Source organism: Xenopus tropicalis, chromosome 4 (genome assembly GCF_000004195.4).
Source record: "Xenopus tropicalis strain Nigerian chromosome 4, UCB_Xtro_10.0, whole genome shotgun sequence".
NCBI lineage: Eukaryota > Metazoa > Chordata > Amphibia > Anura > Pipidae > Xenopus > Xenopus tropicalis.
This window is the reverse complement of record NC_030680.2, coordinates 11,909,480-11,923,524: the sequence shown is the minus strand read 5'-3', so window position 1 is coordinate 11,923,524 and position 14,045 is coordinate 11,909,480. Positions and strand designations below refer to the sequence as shown.

General features: G+C 51.7%; 1 protein-coding gene and 1 long non-coding RNA gene across 4 annotated transcripts; one reads left to right on the top strand and one right to left on the bottom strand.

Annotated features, from left to right (window-relative positions):
* Window positions 1-983: 983 nt before the first annotated feature.
* On the top strand, window positions 984-13,660 carry LOC108645368 (alpha-parvin-like). 3 transcript variants are annotated; one of them, XM_031900452.1, is made up of 4 exons: window positions 984-1,168; window positions 5,823-5,941; window positions 11,780-11,895; window positions 13,468-13,660. In XM_031900452.1, the coding sequence occupies exons 1-3, from the start codon at window positions 1,033-1,035 to the stop codon at window positions 11,780-11,782; spliced, it is 258 nt and encodes an 85-aa protein (XP_031756312.1). In that variant the 5' UTR covers window positions 984-1,032; the 3' UTR covers window positions 11,783-11,895; window positions 13,468-13,660. The 3 variants fall into 3 exon arrangements, with proteins under 3 accessions (XP_031756312.1, XP_031756311.1, XP_031756310.1); XM_031900451.1 differs by lacking the exon at window positions 13,468-13,660 and adding an exon at window positions 13,073-13,308; XM_031900450.1 differs by lacking the exon at window positions 13,468-13,660 and adding an exon at window positions 13,050-13,308.
* Window positions 10,336-11,189, bottom strand: LOC116410252. The gene is made up of 3 exons (XR_004222207.1): window positions 11,148-11,189; window positions 10,982-11,060; window positions 10,336-10,447 (listed from the first exon to the last, which is right to left on the bottom strand). It is a non-coding gene; the product is annotated as an uncharacterized LOC116410252 (long non-coding RNA).
* Window positions 13,661-14,045: the final 385 nt, after the last annotated feature.

The following is a 14,045-nucleotide window of genomic DNA, read 5'->3' as shown; positions in this document are numbered from 1 at the left end:
GGGGTAACAGTGCCAGCCCGGGGTAATTGGGCGAGGCTGGGGTAACAGTGCCAGCCCGGGGTAAGTGGGCGAGGCTGGGGTAACAGTGCCAGCCCGGGGTAACTGGGCGAGGCTGAGGTAACAGTGCCAGCCCGGGGTAAGTGGGCGAGGCTGGGGTAACAGTGCCAGCCCGGGGTAAGTGGGCGAGGCTGGGGTAACAGTGCCAGCCCGGGGTAAGTGGGCGAGGCTGGGGTAACAGTGCCAGCCCGGGGTAAGTGGGCGAGGCTGAGGTAACAGTGCCAGCCCGGGGTAAGTGGGCGAGGCTGGGGTAACAGTGCCAGCCCGGGGTAAGTGGGCGAGGCTGGGGTAACAGTGCCAGCCCGGAGTAAGTGGGCGAGGCTGAGGTAACAGTGCCAGCCCGGGGTAAGTGGGCGAGGCTGAGGTAACAGTGCCAGCCCGGGGTAAGTGGGCGAGGCTGGGGTAACAGTGCCAGCCCGGGGTAAGTGGGCGAGGCTGGGGTAACAGTGCCAGCCCGGGGTAAGTGGGCGAGGCTGGGGTAACAGTGCCAGCCCGGGGTAACTGGGCGAGGCTGGGGTAACAGTGCCAGCCCGGGGTAAGTGGGCGAGGCTGGGGTAACAGTGCCAGCCTGGGGTAACTGGGCGAGGCTGGGGTAACAAAAGGGGGCGGATCCCGCCTCAGAGGTTCCGGTGCCGCCCCAGTCCCGGCCCCGCCCCGCGGTGGCGCCCCAGCCCCGCCCCCCTGTGACGCCCCAGCCCCGCCCCGCTGTGACGCCCCCGCCCCGCCCCGCTGTGACGCCCAAGCCCCGCCCCGCTGTGACGCCCAATCCCCGCCCCGCTGTCACAACCCACTCCCAGCCCCGCTGTGACGCCCCAGCCCCGCCCCGCTGTGACGCCCCAGCCCCGCCCCGCTGTGACGCCCAATCCCCGCCCTCGCTGTCACGCCCCACTCCCAGCCCCGCTGTGACGCCCCAGCCCCGCCCCGCTGTGACGCCTCAGCCCCGCCCCGCTGTTCAGCTCTGCGCCTTTCCCAGCCATGGCAACGTCCCCCCAAAAGTCTCCTTCCAGCCCGAAATCCCCCACCCCAAAGTCTCCCCCCTCCCGGAAGAAAGATGACTCGTTCCTGGGCAAGTTGGGGGGCACCCTGGCCCGGAGAAAGAAGGCCAAAGAGGGTAAGTGACTGGGTGGGGCTATTGGGGCAGTGGGTGGGGGCACTGAGCAATCATTTTACCCTCCCCGGGGCAACACGTTTTGCGCTGCATTCCTTAGCGCTCTCTGTAGCTCCGCCCACATAGTATAGGCGGCCCCCAGGGGCCCAAATGTACCGCAGGGCCCAGGCCGGACTGTGTCCCTAGAGCTTTAGTCACCGACCCACCCAGCTGCCAGTCCTGCCTATTCCTGCCCGGGATCTGCATCTGGGCCTGAAATACATTATATACAGTGCGGTGTTGGGATGTGCCCCGCCTCTTACCCCCTGTGCCCCGCCTCTTACCCCCTGTGCCCCGCCTCTTACCCCCAGTTCCCTGCCTCTTACCCCCTGTGCCCCGCCTCTTACCCCCTGTGCCCCGCCTCTTACCCCCTGTGCCCCGCTCTTACCCCCTGTGCCCCGCCTCTTACCCCCTGTGCCCCGCCTCTTACCCCCTGTTCCCTGCCAGCTACCCCCTGTGCCCGCCTCTTACCCCCTGTGCCCCGCCTCTTACCCCCTGTGCCCCGCCTCTTACCCCCTGTGCCCCGCCTCTTACCCCCTGTGCCCCGCCTCTTACCCCCTGTGCCCCGCCTCTTACCCCCTGTTCCCCGCCTCTTACCCCCTGTGCCCCGCCTCTTACCCCCTGTGCCCCGCCTCTTACCCCCTGTGCCCCGCCTCTTACCCCCTGTGCCCCGCCTCTTACCCCCTGTGCCCCGCCTCTTACCCCCTGTGCCCCGCCTCTTACCCCCTGTCCCGCCTCTTACCCCCTGTGCCCCCCTCTTACCCCCTGTGCCCCGCCTCTTACCCCCTGTGCCCCGCCTCTTACCCCCTGTGCCCCGCCTCTTACCCCTGTGCCCCGCCTCTTACCCCCTGTGCCCCGCCTCTTACCCCCTGTGCCCCGCCTCTTACCCCCTAGTGCCCCGCCTCTTACCCCCTGTGCCCCGCCTCTTACCCCCTGTGCCCCGCCTCTTACCCCCTGTGCCCCGCCTCTTACCCCCTGTGCCCCGCCTCTTACCCCCTGTGCCCCGCCTCTTACCCCCTGTGCCCCGCCTCTTACCCCCTGTGCCCCGCCTCTTACCCCCTGTCCCCGCCTCTTACCCCCTGTGCCCCGCCTCTTACCCCCTGTGCCCCGCCTCTTACCCCCTGTGCCCCCCTCCCCCGCCTCCTTACCCCCTGTGCCCCGCCTCTTACCCCCTGTGCCCCGCCTCTTACCCCCTGTGCCCCGCCTCTTACCCCCTGTGCCCCGCCTCTTACCCCCGTGCCCCGCCTTTACCCCCTGTGCCCCGCCTCTTACCCCCTGTGCCCCGCCTCTTACCCCCTGTGCCCCGCCTCTTACCCCCTGTGCCCCGCCTCTTACCCCCGTGCCCCGCCTCTTACCCCTGTTCCCTGCCTCTTACCCCTGTGCCCGCCTCTTACCCCCTGTGCCCCGCCTCTTACCCCCTGTGCCCCGCCTCTTACCCCCTGTGCCCCGCCTCTTACCCCTGTTCCCTGCCTCTTACCCCCTGTGCCCCGCCTCTTACCCCCTGTGCCCCGCCTCTTACCCCCTGTGCCCCGCCTCTTACCCCCTGTGCCCCGCCTCTTACCCCCGTTCCCTGCCTCTTACCCCCTGTGCCCCCGCCTCTTACCCCCTGTGCCCCGCCTCTTACCCCCTGTGCCCCGCCTCTTACCCCCTGTGCCCCGCCTCTTACCCCCTGTGCCCCGCCTCTTACCCCCTGTGCCCCGCCTCTTACCCCCTGTGCCCCGCCTCTTACCCCCTGTGCCCCGCCTCTTACCCCCTGTGCCCCGCCTCTTACCCCCTGTGCCCCGCCTCTTACCCCCTGTGCCCGCCTCTTACCCCCTTCCCTGCCTCTTACCCCCTGTGCCCCGCCTCTTACCCCCTGTGCCCCGCCTCTTACCCCCTGTTGCCCCGCCTCTTACCCCCTTGCCCCGCCTCTTACCCCCTGTGCCCCGCCTCTTACCCCCTGTGCCCGCCTCTTACCCCCTGTGCCCCGCCTCTTACCCCCTGTTCCCTGTACCCCTGTGCCCGCCCCTGTGCCCGCCTCTTACCCCCTGTGCCCCGCCTCTTACCCCTGTGCCCCGCCTCTTACCCCCAGTTCCCTGCCTCTTACCCCCTGTGCCCCGCCTCTTACCCCCTGTGCCCCGCCTCTACCCCCTGCCCCGCCTCTTACCCCCCCCTGCCTCTTACCCCCTGTGCCCCGCCTCTTACCCCCTGTGCCCCGCCTCTTACCCCCTGTGCCCCGCCTCTTACCCCCTGTGCCCCGCCTCTTACCCCCTTGCCCCGCCTCTTACCCCCTGTCCCCTGTGCCCCGCCTCTTACCCCCAGTGCCCCGCCTCTTACCCCCTGTGCCCCGCCTCTTACCCCCTGTGCCCCGCCTCTTACCCCCTGTGCCCCGCCTCTTACCCCCTGTGCCCCGCCTCTTACCCCCTGTGCCCCGCCTCTTACCCCCTGTTCCCTGCCAGCTACCCCCTGTGCCCTGCCTCTTACCCCCTGTGCCCCGCCTCTTACCCCCTGTGCCCCGCCTCTTACCCCCTGTGCTCTGCCTCTTACCCCCTGTGCCCCGCCTCTTACCCCCTGTGCCCCGCCTCTTACCCCCTGTGCCCCTCCTCTTACCCCCTGTGCCCCTCCTCTTACCCCCTGTGCCCCGCCTCTTACCCCCTGTGCCCCGCCTCTTACCCCCTGTGCCCCTCCTCTTACCCCCTGTGCCCCTCCTCTTACCCCCTGTGCCCTGCCTCTTACCCCCTGTGCCGTGCCTCTTACCCCCTGTGCCCTGCCTCTTACCCCCTGTGCCCTTCCTTCTACCCCCTGGGCCCCGCCTCTTACCCCCTGTGCCCCGCCTCTTACCCCCCTGTGCCCCGCCTCTTACCCCCAGTGCCCTGCCTCTTACCCCCTGTGCCCTGCCTCTTACCCCCTGTGCCCTGCCTCTTACCCCCTGTGCCCTGCCTTCTACCCCCTGTGCCCTGCCTCTTACCCCCTGTGCCCTGCCTCTTACCCCCTGTGCCCTGCCTGTTACCCCTGTGCCCTGCCTCTTACCCCCTGTGTCCCGCCTCTTACCCCCTGTTCCCTTACTCTTACCCCCTGTTCCCTTACTCTTACCCCCTGTGCCCTGACTCTTACCCCCTGTGCCCTGACTCTTACCCCCTGTGCCCTGACTCTTACCCCCTGTACCCTGCCTCTTAACCCCTGTGCCCTGCCTCTTACCCCCTGTTCCCTGCCTTCTACCCCCTGTGCCCTGCCTCTTACCCCCTGTGCCCTGCCTCTTACCCCCTGTGCCCTTCCTGCTACCCCCTGTGCCCTTCCTCTTACCCCCTGTGCCCTTCCTTCTACCCCCTTTGCCCTGCCTGCTACCCCTGTGCCCTGCCTCTTACCCCCTGTGCCCTGCCTCTTACCCCCTGTGCCCTTCCTTCTACCCCCTTTGCCCTGCCTGCTACCCCCTGTGCCCTGCCTCTTACCCCCTGTGCCCTGCCTCTTACCCCCTGTGCCCTGCCAGCTACCCCCTGTGCCCTGCCTCTTACCCCCTGTGCCCTGCCTCTTACCCCCTGTGCCCTGCCTCTTACCCCCTGTGCCCTTCCTCTTACCCCCTGTGCCCTTCCTTCTACCCCCTTTGCCCTGCCTGCTACCCCCTGTGCCCTGCCTCTTACCCCCTGTGCCCTGCCTCTTACCCCCTGTGCCCTGCCTCTTACCCCCTGTACCCTACCTCTTACCCCCTGTGCCCTGCCTGCTACCCCCTTTTCCCTCCCTGCTGCCCAGAACATTCCTTCTCTGTATATTTGTATTTATACATATGGGTAGGAGGTGCCATAGTGTTTCCCTTAGACAGTACAGTATGGGGGTACAGCTTATTGTGTGCCCAGAACATTCCTTCTCTGTATATTTGTATTTATACATATGGGTAGGAGGTGCCATAGTGTTTCCCTTAGACAGTACAGTATGGGGGTACAGCTTATTGTGTGCCCAGAACATTCCTTCTCTGTATATTTGTATTTATACATATGGGTAGGAGGTGCCATAGTGTTTCCCTTGTGTATTGTGTGTATTTGCCGTATAAAACGCACCAACTTTCCCCCCCCAGTTTTGGGGAAGAAAAAGTGCGTCTTATACGGCGAAAAATACGGTAAGTACTCATCCTTCTGCCTTGTGCCTTTACATGGTCATGAAACTCTTGGATGATTTCTAATATTTAATATAGTTATAATAATATTATAATATACATTATATATTATAATAATTAGACTACCGGTATATATATTAAATGTAATTTATATTAAATTGTATACTTATAAATTGTGCTTAGTGATGTAATGTCACATGACTCACTGAAACATGCGTATTTTAATAAATAGTGTACCCCTGAAGTAAAATGTGAGGATATTAGAAGTCAACTCGCAGTTCTGTGACCTGTATAACTCAGCCTGCAGCCTTGTGCCTTTATATGGGCACAGAACCCCTCAGTGACTGCTAATATCCTTATCATTTACAGTAGGGGGTACATTATCCCTTATAATACATGAGTGATACTCAGAGTTCCCTGTATAACTCAGCCTGTAGCTAGGAGCACTATATTAGTTATATAGTTCCAAGCTTTGATATTTATACCAATATTAATATTTTATGTTTCCCTCAAACCCCTCTTTGCAATCAGTGAGCTGCGGCGGAACTCTGACCGTGCCGGTGGGAATTTCTCCAGCCCCGGATACACAGAAGCCGTACCCTCCTTTCAGTGACTGTACCTGGACTATGATTGCCCCGGTGGGGTACAAGGTGGGGGAGCTTAATGGATATATATATTGGCAGCTGTATGTGGGGGTTATTACTCTACTTACTGGGGTATATAAATGGGGTAATAATATTACCTGGATCAATAATCTACGTCAGTATTGCTTTGGTTTGATCCAGCAGGAATCCCCCCTACTGACTGTGTAACGTTACTCCCCCTACTGACTGTGTAACGTTACTCCCCCTACTGACTGTGTAACGTTACTCCCCCTACTGACTGTGTAACGTTACTCCCCCCTACTGACTGTGTAACGTTACTCCCCCTACTGACTGTGTAACGTTACTCCCCCTACTGACTGTGTAACGTTACTCCCCCTACTGACTGTGTAACGTTACTCCCCCTACTGACTGTGTAACGTTACCCCCCCTACTGACTGTGTAACGTTACTCCCCCTACTGACTGTGTAACGTTACTCCCCCTACTGACTGTGTAACGTTACTCCCCCTACTGACTGTGTAACGTTACTCCCCCTACTGACTGTGTAAGGTTACTCCCCCTACTGACTGTGTAACGTTACTCCCCCTACTGACTGTGTAACGTTACTCCCCCTACTGACTGTGTAACGTTACTCCCCCTACTGACTGTGTAACGTTACTCCCCCTACTGACTGTGTAACGTTACTCCCCCTACTGACTGTGTAACGTTACTCCCCCTACTGACTGTGTAACGTTACTCCCCCTACTGACTGTGTAACGTTACTCCCCCTACTGACTGTGTAACGTTACTCCCCCTACTGACTGTGTAACGTTACTCCCCCTACTGACTGTGTAACGTTACTCCCCCTACTGGAAGGAGGGAAGTTCTGAGATGGGGGGTCGGCCGGGAAACTGAATACAAAGGCCCATAGCAATAATATCAGCCCGATGAGTTCCATTTCCCAATATCCCCATTTAATTCCATGTTTGGGCCAATAGTAAACTCAGTCCCCCAACTCCTGTCTCCTGTACCTTTTATTGTGTTGGGTTGGGAACCCCCAAATACTGTTCCACTTATTCTTATTCTTAGCGCCCCCCATTTTCTAAACGCTACAACACTCAAACTCCCCACACTTCTTCGCAATATAGCGGAGCAGGTTGTTTGTGTGTTTCTAAGGGATCCCGCCCCCCGTCTTCTTGGGGAGCCTCTCCGAACCCCCCAATTATCCCATTGACATTGACAGGGAAGAATTTCAAACTGCTGCCACACTTACAGCTTTGACGCTGCACCCCCCAAACTTGAAGCACATAGTCATGGGGTCCGTCTGATTGAAAATATGATGATTGTTGGATGCCCAAAAGTGGGCAGAGCTGTGAACAACCAATCAGATTTTACCTAATGACTTTCAATGGGGAAATTCAACCTGCTGCCATTCTCACAGTATTAACCCCAGGGTCCCCAAACTTTTCACAGTTGGTCACTAGGGGACTGCACTTTTAGTTTTGAAAAAGTGGGTGGGGCCACTAACAGCCAATCAGATTTCACCTATTGAAATGCCAGGGTTCCCAAACTTTGCACATTTTGTCACTGGGTGACTGCGTCCCAAGTTTAGAAAAGTGGGCAGAGCCAACAACAGCCAATCAAATTTCACCTATAGACTTTCATTTGGTTTACATTTAAACTGCTGCTATTCCTTAGATATTAATACTAAGGATTCTTAATAAATCATTGATTGTTTGTTTTTTTAATCAAATAACTTTCAGGAGTTTATGTGAGTTTCTAAAACCACCGGTTAGTAAATGCCCCCCCCATAGTTTCTCGGGTGTCTCAGCAAAGCAAAACTCCAGTCCCCCCTCCTTGTTCCCCCAACCTTTCCCTGTCTCTCTAATAAGCAAACAGAGCTGCTCAATGTCACACAACAATGGAAGGTTTATTGTATAAATCTGTCTCTTTACAAAAAGAGAAAAGATTTAATATTGTTGTCAGCCTTCTGTTTGAAGGGCGACTTCTATTTGATTTAGCATCAGATGCACTTACCAACGCTTGCAAGTGTTTTCTGAATTCCATATTTCTTTCCTTTGCTGCAGAGGAGGCTAGCCATCGGGGACCAGATGTTATTAAGATGTTATTGTGGGGCCCGAGGATGACAAATGGGCCCCTGTGCCCCTACCCCACCCCCCGATGGCTGCCTTGTAGCAGAATTAAATGTAAAACAACTGTACTTTTCCGAGTCTATCTTGGAAACGTTTCCCCAACTCATCCGAGCGGCTTCTTCAGTTCAGATGGCAGGTAGGGAATTCCCCGGCACTTAAACCCTTGAGGGTAGAACAGTCACAGACATCCAATCCCAATGATTCCATTAAACGTATCCAGTTAGGGGTTGGCTGAAACTGACAGGGGTAAGAAGGTAAGATCCAGTCAAAGTGGTACCATGATTCCCATTGATGCGGGTTTTCATCCTTCAAAGTACGACTGGAACAGAACAGTCACAGACTTCCAATCACGGCGATTCCATTGAACTTATTCGGTTAGGAGTGTGTTGGCCTGGTCTCTTTGCCTGTCTTTATTGATGAGCCAATGGCTGTGAATCCATGCCTGCCGACAAAACTTGCTCATCGCTACCTGTCTCTCATTTAGTTTCCATAAAGGCCCAGTCTGGGGACCCACAAGTTCTCAGAGCTCCTTTTAGAGGTTTGTATTCCTTCTCTTCAGCATTGCGTGCCACAGTATCAGCCCAATGGTGTCAAGTCCTAATAATGCCAAGTTGTATGTTCCAAAGGGCGGTGGGAATCAAACAGCAAGTACTGCTCTTTCAGTTCCCTTGAAGGTGCCCAGGGCTTTCTTTTCCACTTTTTCCATGTAACAGTTCAGTAGAACTGGAGACACCGGCAAACCCATAACACCACCATGTTTTTGTCCATAGAAAACTCCATTGTGCTTGAAGTAGGTGGTATTGAGACACAGGCCCAGTAAGGAACAAACTTGTTCTGGATTCAGCTTTGTTCTGCTGTATCAGCCCAATAGTGTCAAGTCCTAATAACACCAAGTTTTATGTTCCAAAGGGCGGTGGGAATCAAAAAGCAAGTACTGCTCTTTCAGTTCCCTTGAAGGTGCCCAGGGCTTTCTTTTCCACTTTTTCCATGAACCAGTTCAGTAGAACTGGAGACACCGGCAAACCCATAACACCACCATGTTTTTGTCCATAGAAAACTCCATTGTGCTTGAAGTAGGTGGTATTGAGACACAGGCCCAGTAAGGAACAAACTTGTTCTGGATTCAGCTTTGTTCTGCTGTATCAGCCCAATAGTGTCAAGTCCTAATAACGCCAAGTTTTATGTTCCAAAGGGCGGTGGGAATCAAAAAGCAAGTACTGCTCTTTCAGTTCCCTTGAAGGTGCCCAGGGCTTTCTTTTCCACTTTTTCCATGAACCAGTTCAGTAGAACTGGAGACACCGGCAAACCCATAACACCACCATATTTTTGTCCATAGAAAACTCCATTGTGCTTGAAGTAGGTGGTATTGAGACACAGGCCCAGTAAGGAACAAACTTGTTCTGGACTCAGCTTTGTTCTGCTGTATCAGCCCAATAGTGTCAAGTCCTAATAACGCCAAGTTTTATGTTCCAAAGGGCGGTGGGAATCAAAAAGCAAGTACTGCTCTTTCAGTTCCCTTGAAGGTGCCCAGGGCTTTCTTTTCCACTTTTTCCATGAACCAGTTCAGTAGAACTGGAGACACCGGCAAACCCATAACACCACCATATTTTTGTCCATAGAAAACTCCATTGTGCTTGAAGTAGGTGGTATTGAGACACAGGCCCAGTAAGGAACAAACTTGTTCTGGACTCAGCTTTGTTCTGCTGTATCAGCCCAATAGTGTCAAGTCCTAATAACGCCAAGTTTTATGTTCCAAAGGGCGGTGGGAATCAAAAAGCAAGTACTGCTCTTTCAGTTCCCTTGAAGGTGCCCAGGGCTTTCTTTTCCACTTTTTCCATGAACCAGTTCAGTAGAACTGGAGACACCGGCAAACCCATAACACCACCATATTTTTGTCCATAGAAAACTCCATTGTGCTTGAAGTAGGTGGTATTGAGACACAGGCCCAGTAAGGAACAAACTTGTTCTGGATTTATCTTTGTTCTGCTGTGAAGGGTGGTGCCTTGTTTCAGCCGTTTCCTCACTCTGTTTGTCACCAACATACAATGGCGCTTTGACACCCTTACCCCGGCGGTTTCACAGCATTTCACACCTCCAGGCATGTACTTTGAAGGATTAACACCCTCATCAATAAGAATCATGGTACCACTGTGACTGGATCTCACCTTCTTACCCCTGTCAGTTTCAGCCAACCCCTAACTGAATACGTTCAATAGAACCATTGTGATTGGATGTCTGTGAGTGTACTACCCTCAAGGGTTCAAGTGCCGGGGAATTCCCTACCTGCCATCTGAACTGAAGAAGCCGCGCGGATGTGTTGGGGAAACGTTTCCAAGATGAACTGGGAAAAGTCCAGTTGCTTCAGACCTAATTCTACTAGATAGAGCAGGTGTTACAGCTCGGCAGATGTTTTTGCGCCACCTGAGGAAGAGAAAAAGGATTTATCATATGAATTCAGTGTATTAGATAAAATGTTGAAATAAATATATAAAGGACAAGGAATAATTCATTGTTGGGGTACCATTATCTTAGGTAACATTTTAGTCGGGTTCTCACATATATGGGGAATTTATAAATAGTTGGAGTTTGATTTTTTTTTCACAATTTAAGATATTTTTCACTCAAAGAACCTCAAATTAGAATTATGCTTCAAAAGCTCAAATGTCTGTTATTAAGTGCAAAAAACCTTAAAACTCCAATGTAAAACTTCATCTAAATGCGAGTGAGTTTATATAGAAGTAAATGGGAGTTGCCCTGGGCAAAGTCGTGCCATATTTTTTACAAATTAGTTAATTCGAGGTATTTGAGTTTTTTTTATGTGAAAGAGTTTTCCATATTAATAAATAAGAAGAGAATTTGATATGTGAGTTTATTCAATGTAGAAGAACTAACCAATTCCCCAACAAATGAGCCAGTAATATATATAATGGGTACAGTAGGTAATATTATCCCTACCTCACACAAAGAACAGTGAGCTCAGAGAGCTCATCCAGATTAGCTCGGAGGGGGCTCCCTCCTCGCTCAGTTGTTCATCCTGGTTATAAAAGAGAGAAGATGAAAAATGAATATTTCACAGGGCAAATGAATACAAAGTTTGTAACAGTTTTCTTTTTCTGCTTACACTGTCACTGCTCTCCCCTGATGACTCCCCAGAATCAAAATAGGGCTCGAATGGGGGCATGTCCCTTCGGTTCTCCTGGTTAAGATAAGAAAACATTATTTTATGAGATCAACTCCGATCAGTACAGAATATGATAAAACAAATCTTTAACATTTCATTAATTGCACTTTCATCCGTTCATTGATTATTTTCTGCTTACCTCACAGTGACAGGAATGGTCACTGTCACTGGATTCCTCCGATGATGTTGGCTGTTGAAAAGACAGGAAAAGGGGATTAAAAATAAAGTCAGTTACAATCTTTAGACGACAGTCTGCGTTTTGCAGTCTAACCCAACCTATAAAACTATTCCCATTAATTCAGCCCCACAGAACTACATTAACTCAGTTCCCTAGAGAAGATGCTAAAGTGAATGTTCTGTAGGGCGATCTGATGCCGGGATTGAAATTGTAATATAATTGTCTTTGCTGCTTACCCCAAAGAGTTTGATGGGCTGACACGGAGGCATGCCCCTTCGATTCTCCTGGTTAAGATAAGAAAACTCAGATCAGTACAGAATATGATAAAACAAATCTTTACAATGTCTTTAATTGCACTTTTCCGTTCATTGATTATTTTCTGCTTACCTTGCAGTGATAGCAATGGTGGAAGGGGAATGACGACGAATGATGATGTTCTTCCTGGATAAAACAGAGAGAAGATCAGAAACAAATATTTCACAGCGCAACTGAACGCAAAGTTTGTAAAAGGTATTTTTTCTGCTTACGTCATCTTGGCTCTTTTCAGGCTCCTGACAGTCCTAATGGGAATACAGAAAAAGGGGATTAAACTCAGTTCAGTTAAACTCCTTATTGCAGCGCAACACAACATATAAACGTAACATATTGTGCCCATTGCTGCTTACCTGCGGCAGAGCGTCGCCTGCTCCCTCCTAGTTTTGGGGAAAAAAAGATAAAACTTGTATAAAGGAAAGTAATATAATACTGAGTGGCGCCATTTTCACAATATGTCTCCCTTCCCTTTTACTTACCTGACAGGTGTTAGTGTCAGTGGGAGTCTCAGCTGGTTCCTCCTGGTTAAGAAATAGAAAAGGCCCAGATCAGATCAATTCAATGTAGTAATGAGGATTTTGAGACAGGGTATAAATATGACAAAGGGACACGGTAGGAATGACATTAATATGGCTGCTAAAGTGTAAGAGAGCAGAAACAATTATTCCTTCTTACCTGGCGAGTCTGAGCCCCGGGTGTTTCTGGGCGCTCCTGGGTAAGAAAGGGAAATGAAAAAGATGAGCGAGGTTGTATGATTTCTGTTGTAAATAAGCCGATTGGCTGATAAGTGACTTTGATTTGTACTTATCCCTCTCTATTAGCCTAAAGGTCCCCATACACGGGCCGACTATAGTTGCCGATATGGGTCCCTTGGACTGATTCGGCAGCTAATCGGCCCGTGTATGGGCAGAACAGAGCGGCCTGCCTGAGCGATATCTGGCCTGAAATTGGCCAGATCTCGATCGGCCAGGTTAGAAAATCCAGTCGGATCGGGGACCGTATCGGCTCGTTGATGCGGTCCCCGAACCGACTGCCCCATAACCACAAATGTAATCTGATCGTTTGGCCCCAGGGCCAAACGATCGGATTATTTTTTTTTAAGTTCCTTGCTACCCGATATCGCCCACCCATACCGGGATACCGGTTGAAGATCCACTTGCTTGGCGACATCGCCAAGCGAGCGGATCTTATAGTGTATGGGCACCTTTATGCTTACCTCAATCTCCTCGCCAGGCTCAGCAATCTGCTCTGGTTCCTCCTGATGAAGAGCGATACGATTAGTTATGGGATCAACTTACTATAGTTCTGTAGCTCATTATCATTAATTAACTCAGTTTCAGCAAATAAAATAGTTCCTTTACTACTTACCTGGCAGATGTTGGTCTCAGGGGTCGGCGGCTCTGGGCAGATGTCAATGCCACATCCAACCGACGGAACCTGATTAAGAGAGGAAAATAAATCAGATTCACACATTTCTGGATTTTTCACCAAAAACCTCAATCCTCATTTTCACAAGAATTTCCATGTGCTTACAAACAATACAAATCATGGAAACCCCTTGAGCCAAATATTCAATAAAGGCTACAATTTGCCCAGCGCGGCTCCCACTGACAGCTTTTAGATTGCGTCATTTTCTATTAGGGTCTTTACACTTGGTAAATCACAGAAATATTGTGTAATTAGTAAAATACTCAATTTTTAGGGCTAAAAAGGTGCGATTCATAAAAACAAACAATAATGTAGGGTGTCAACTCCTTTTCTGCTTACCAGGCAGGTGGTGGTCTCCGGAAGAGCCTGGGAATGAGATAAACAAAGTGATGTTATTTTATAGAATTAACGGCCTATCATCTATCAAGATCTATATAAGGCACAAAATGACTAAAGATATGTTTAGTACTGGGGGAAAAAGTGCTTTTGAGAAGATATCATTCATGTGTATAAATAAATGCAGTCTGTACATGAATTTATTCTGATATGAATTCAAAGGGGAAGGGGCTGTCTCTTGCCAGGGAACCAAACATATTGAAAAGGGTTTCAGCCAATAATAATCTATTATATATATTGATATGTTATAGAATGTGCCAGATATGGTTTGTGGTAATGAATGATTTTGTAGTTTAGATTAATTTTTAAAAGTGGGAAAGTAGAAATGATGGGGGAATGGGGTCAGTAGTGAATATACCAGTAAATTCTCAGCGTTATTAAGGGCCTGTGACAAAGTCACATATAAATCTATAGGTCAGTAAATAATAAGGTTTCAGTAACACAAATAACCAGGAAAGTTGTGTTTTTTACATTTGGCCAAATTGCTGCTTACCACAATGATGTCGCCGGCGGGTTCGTCTTGG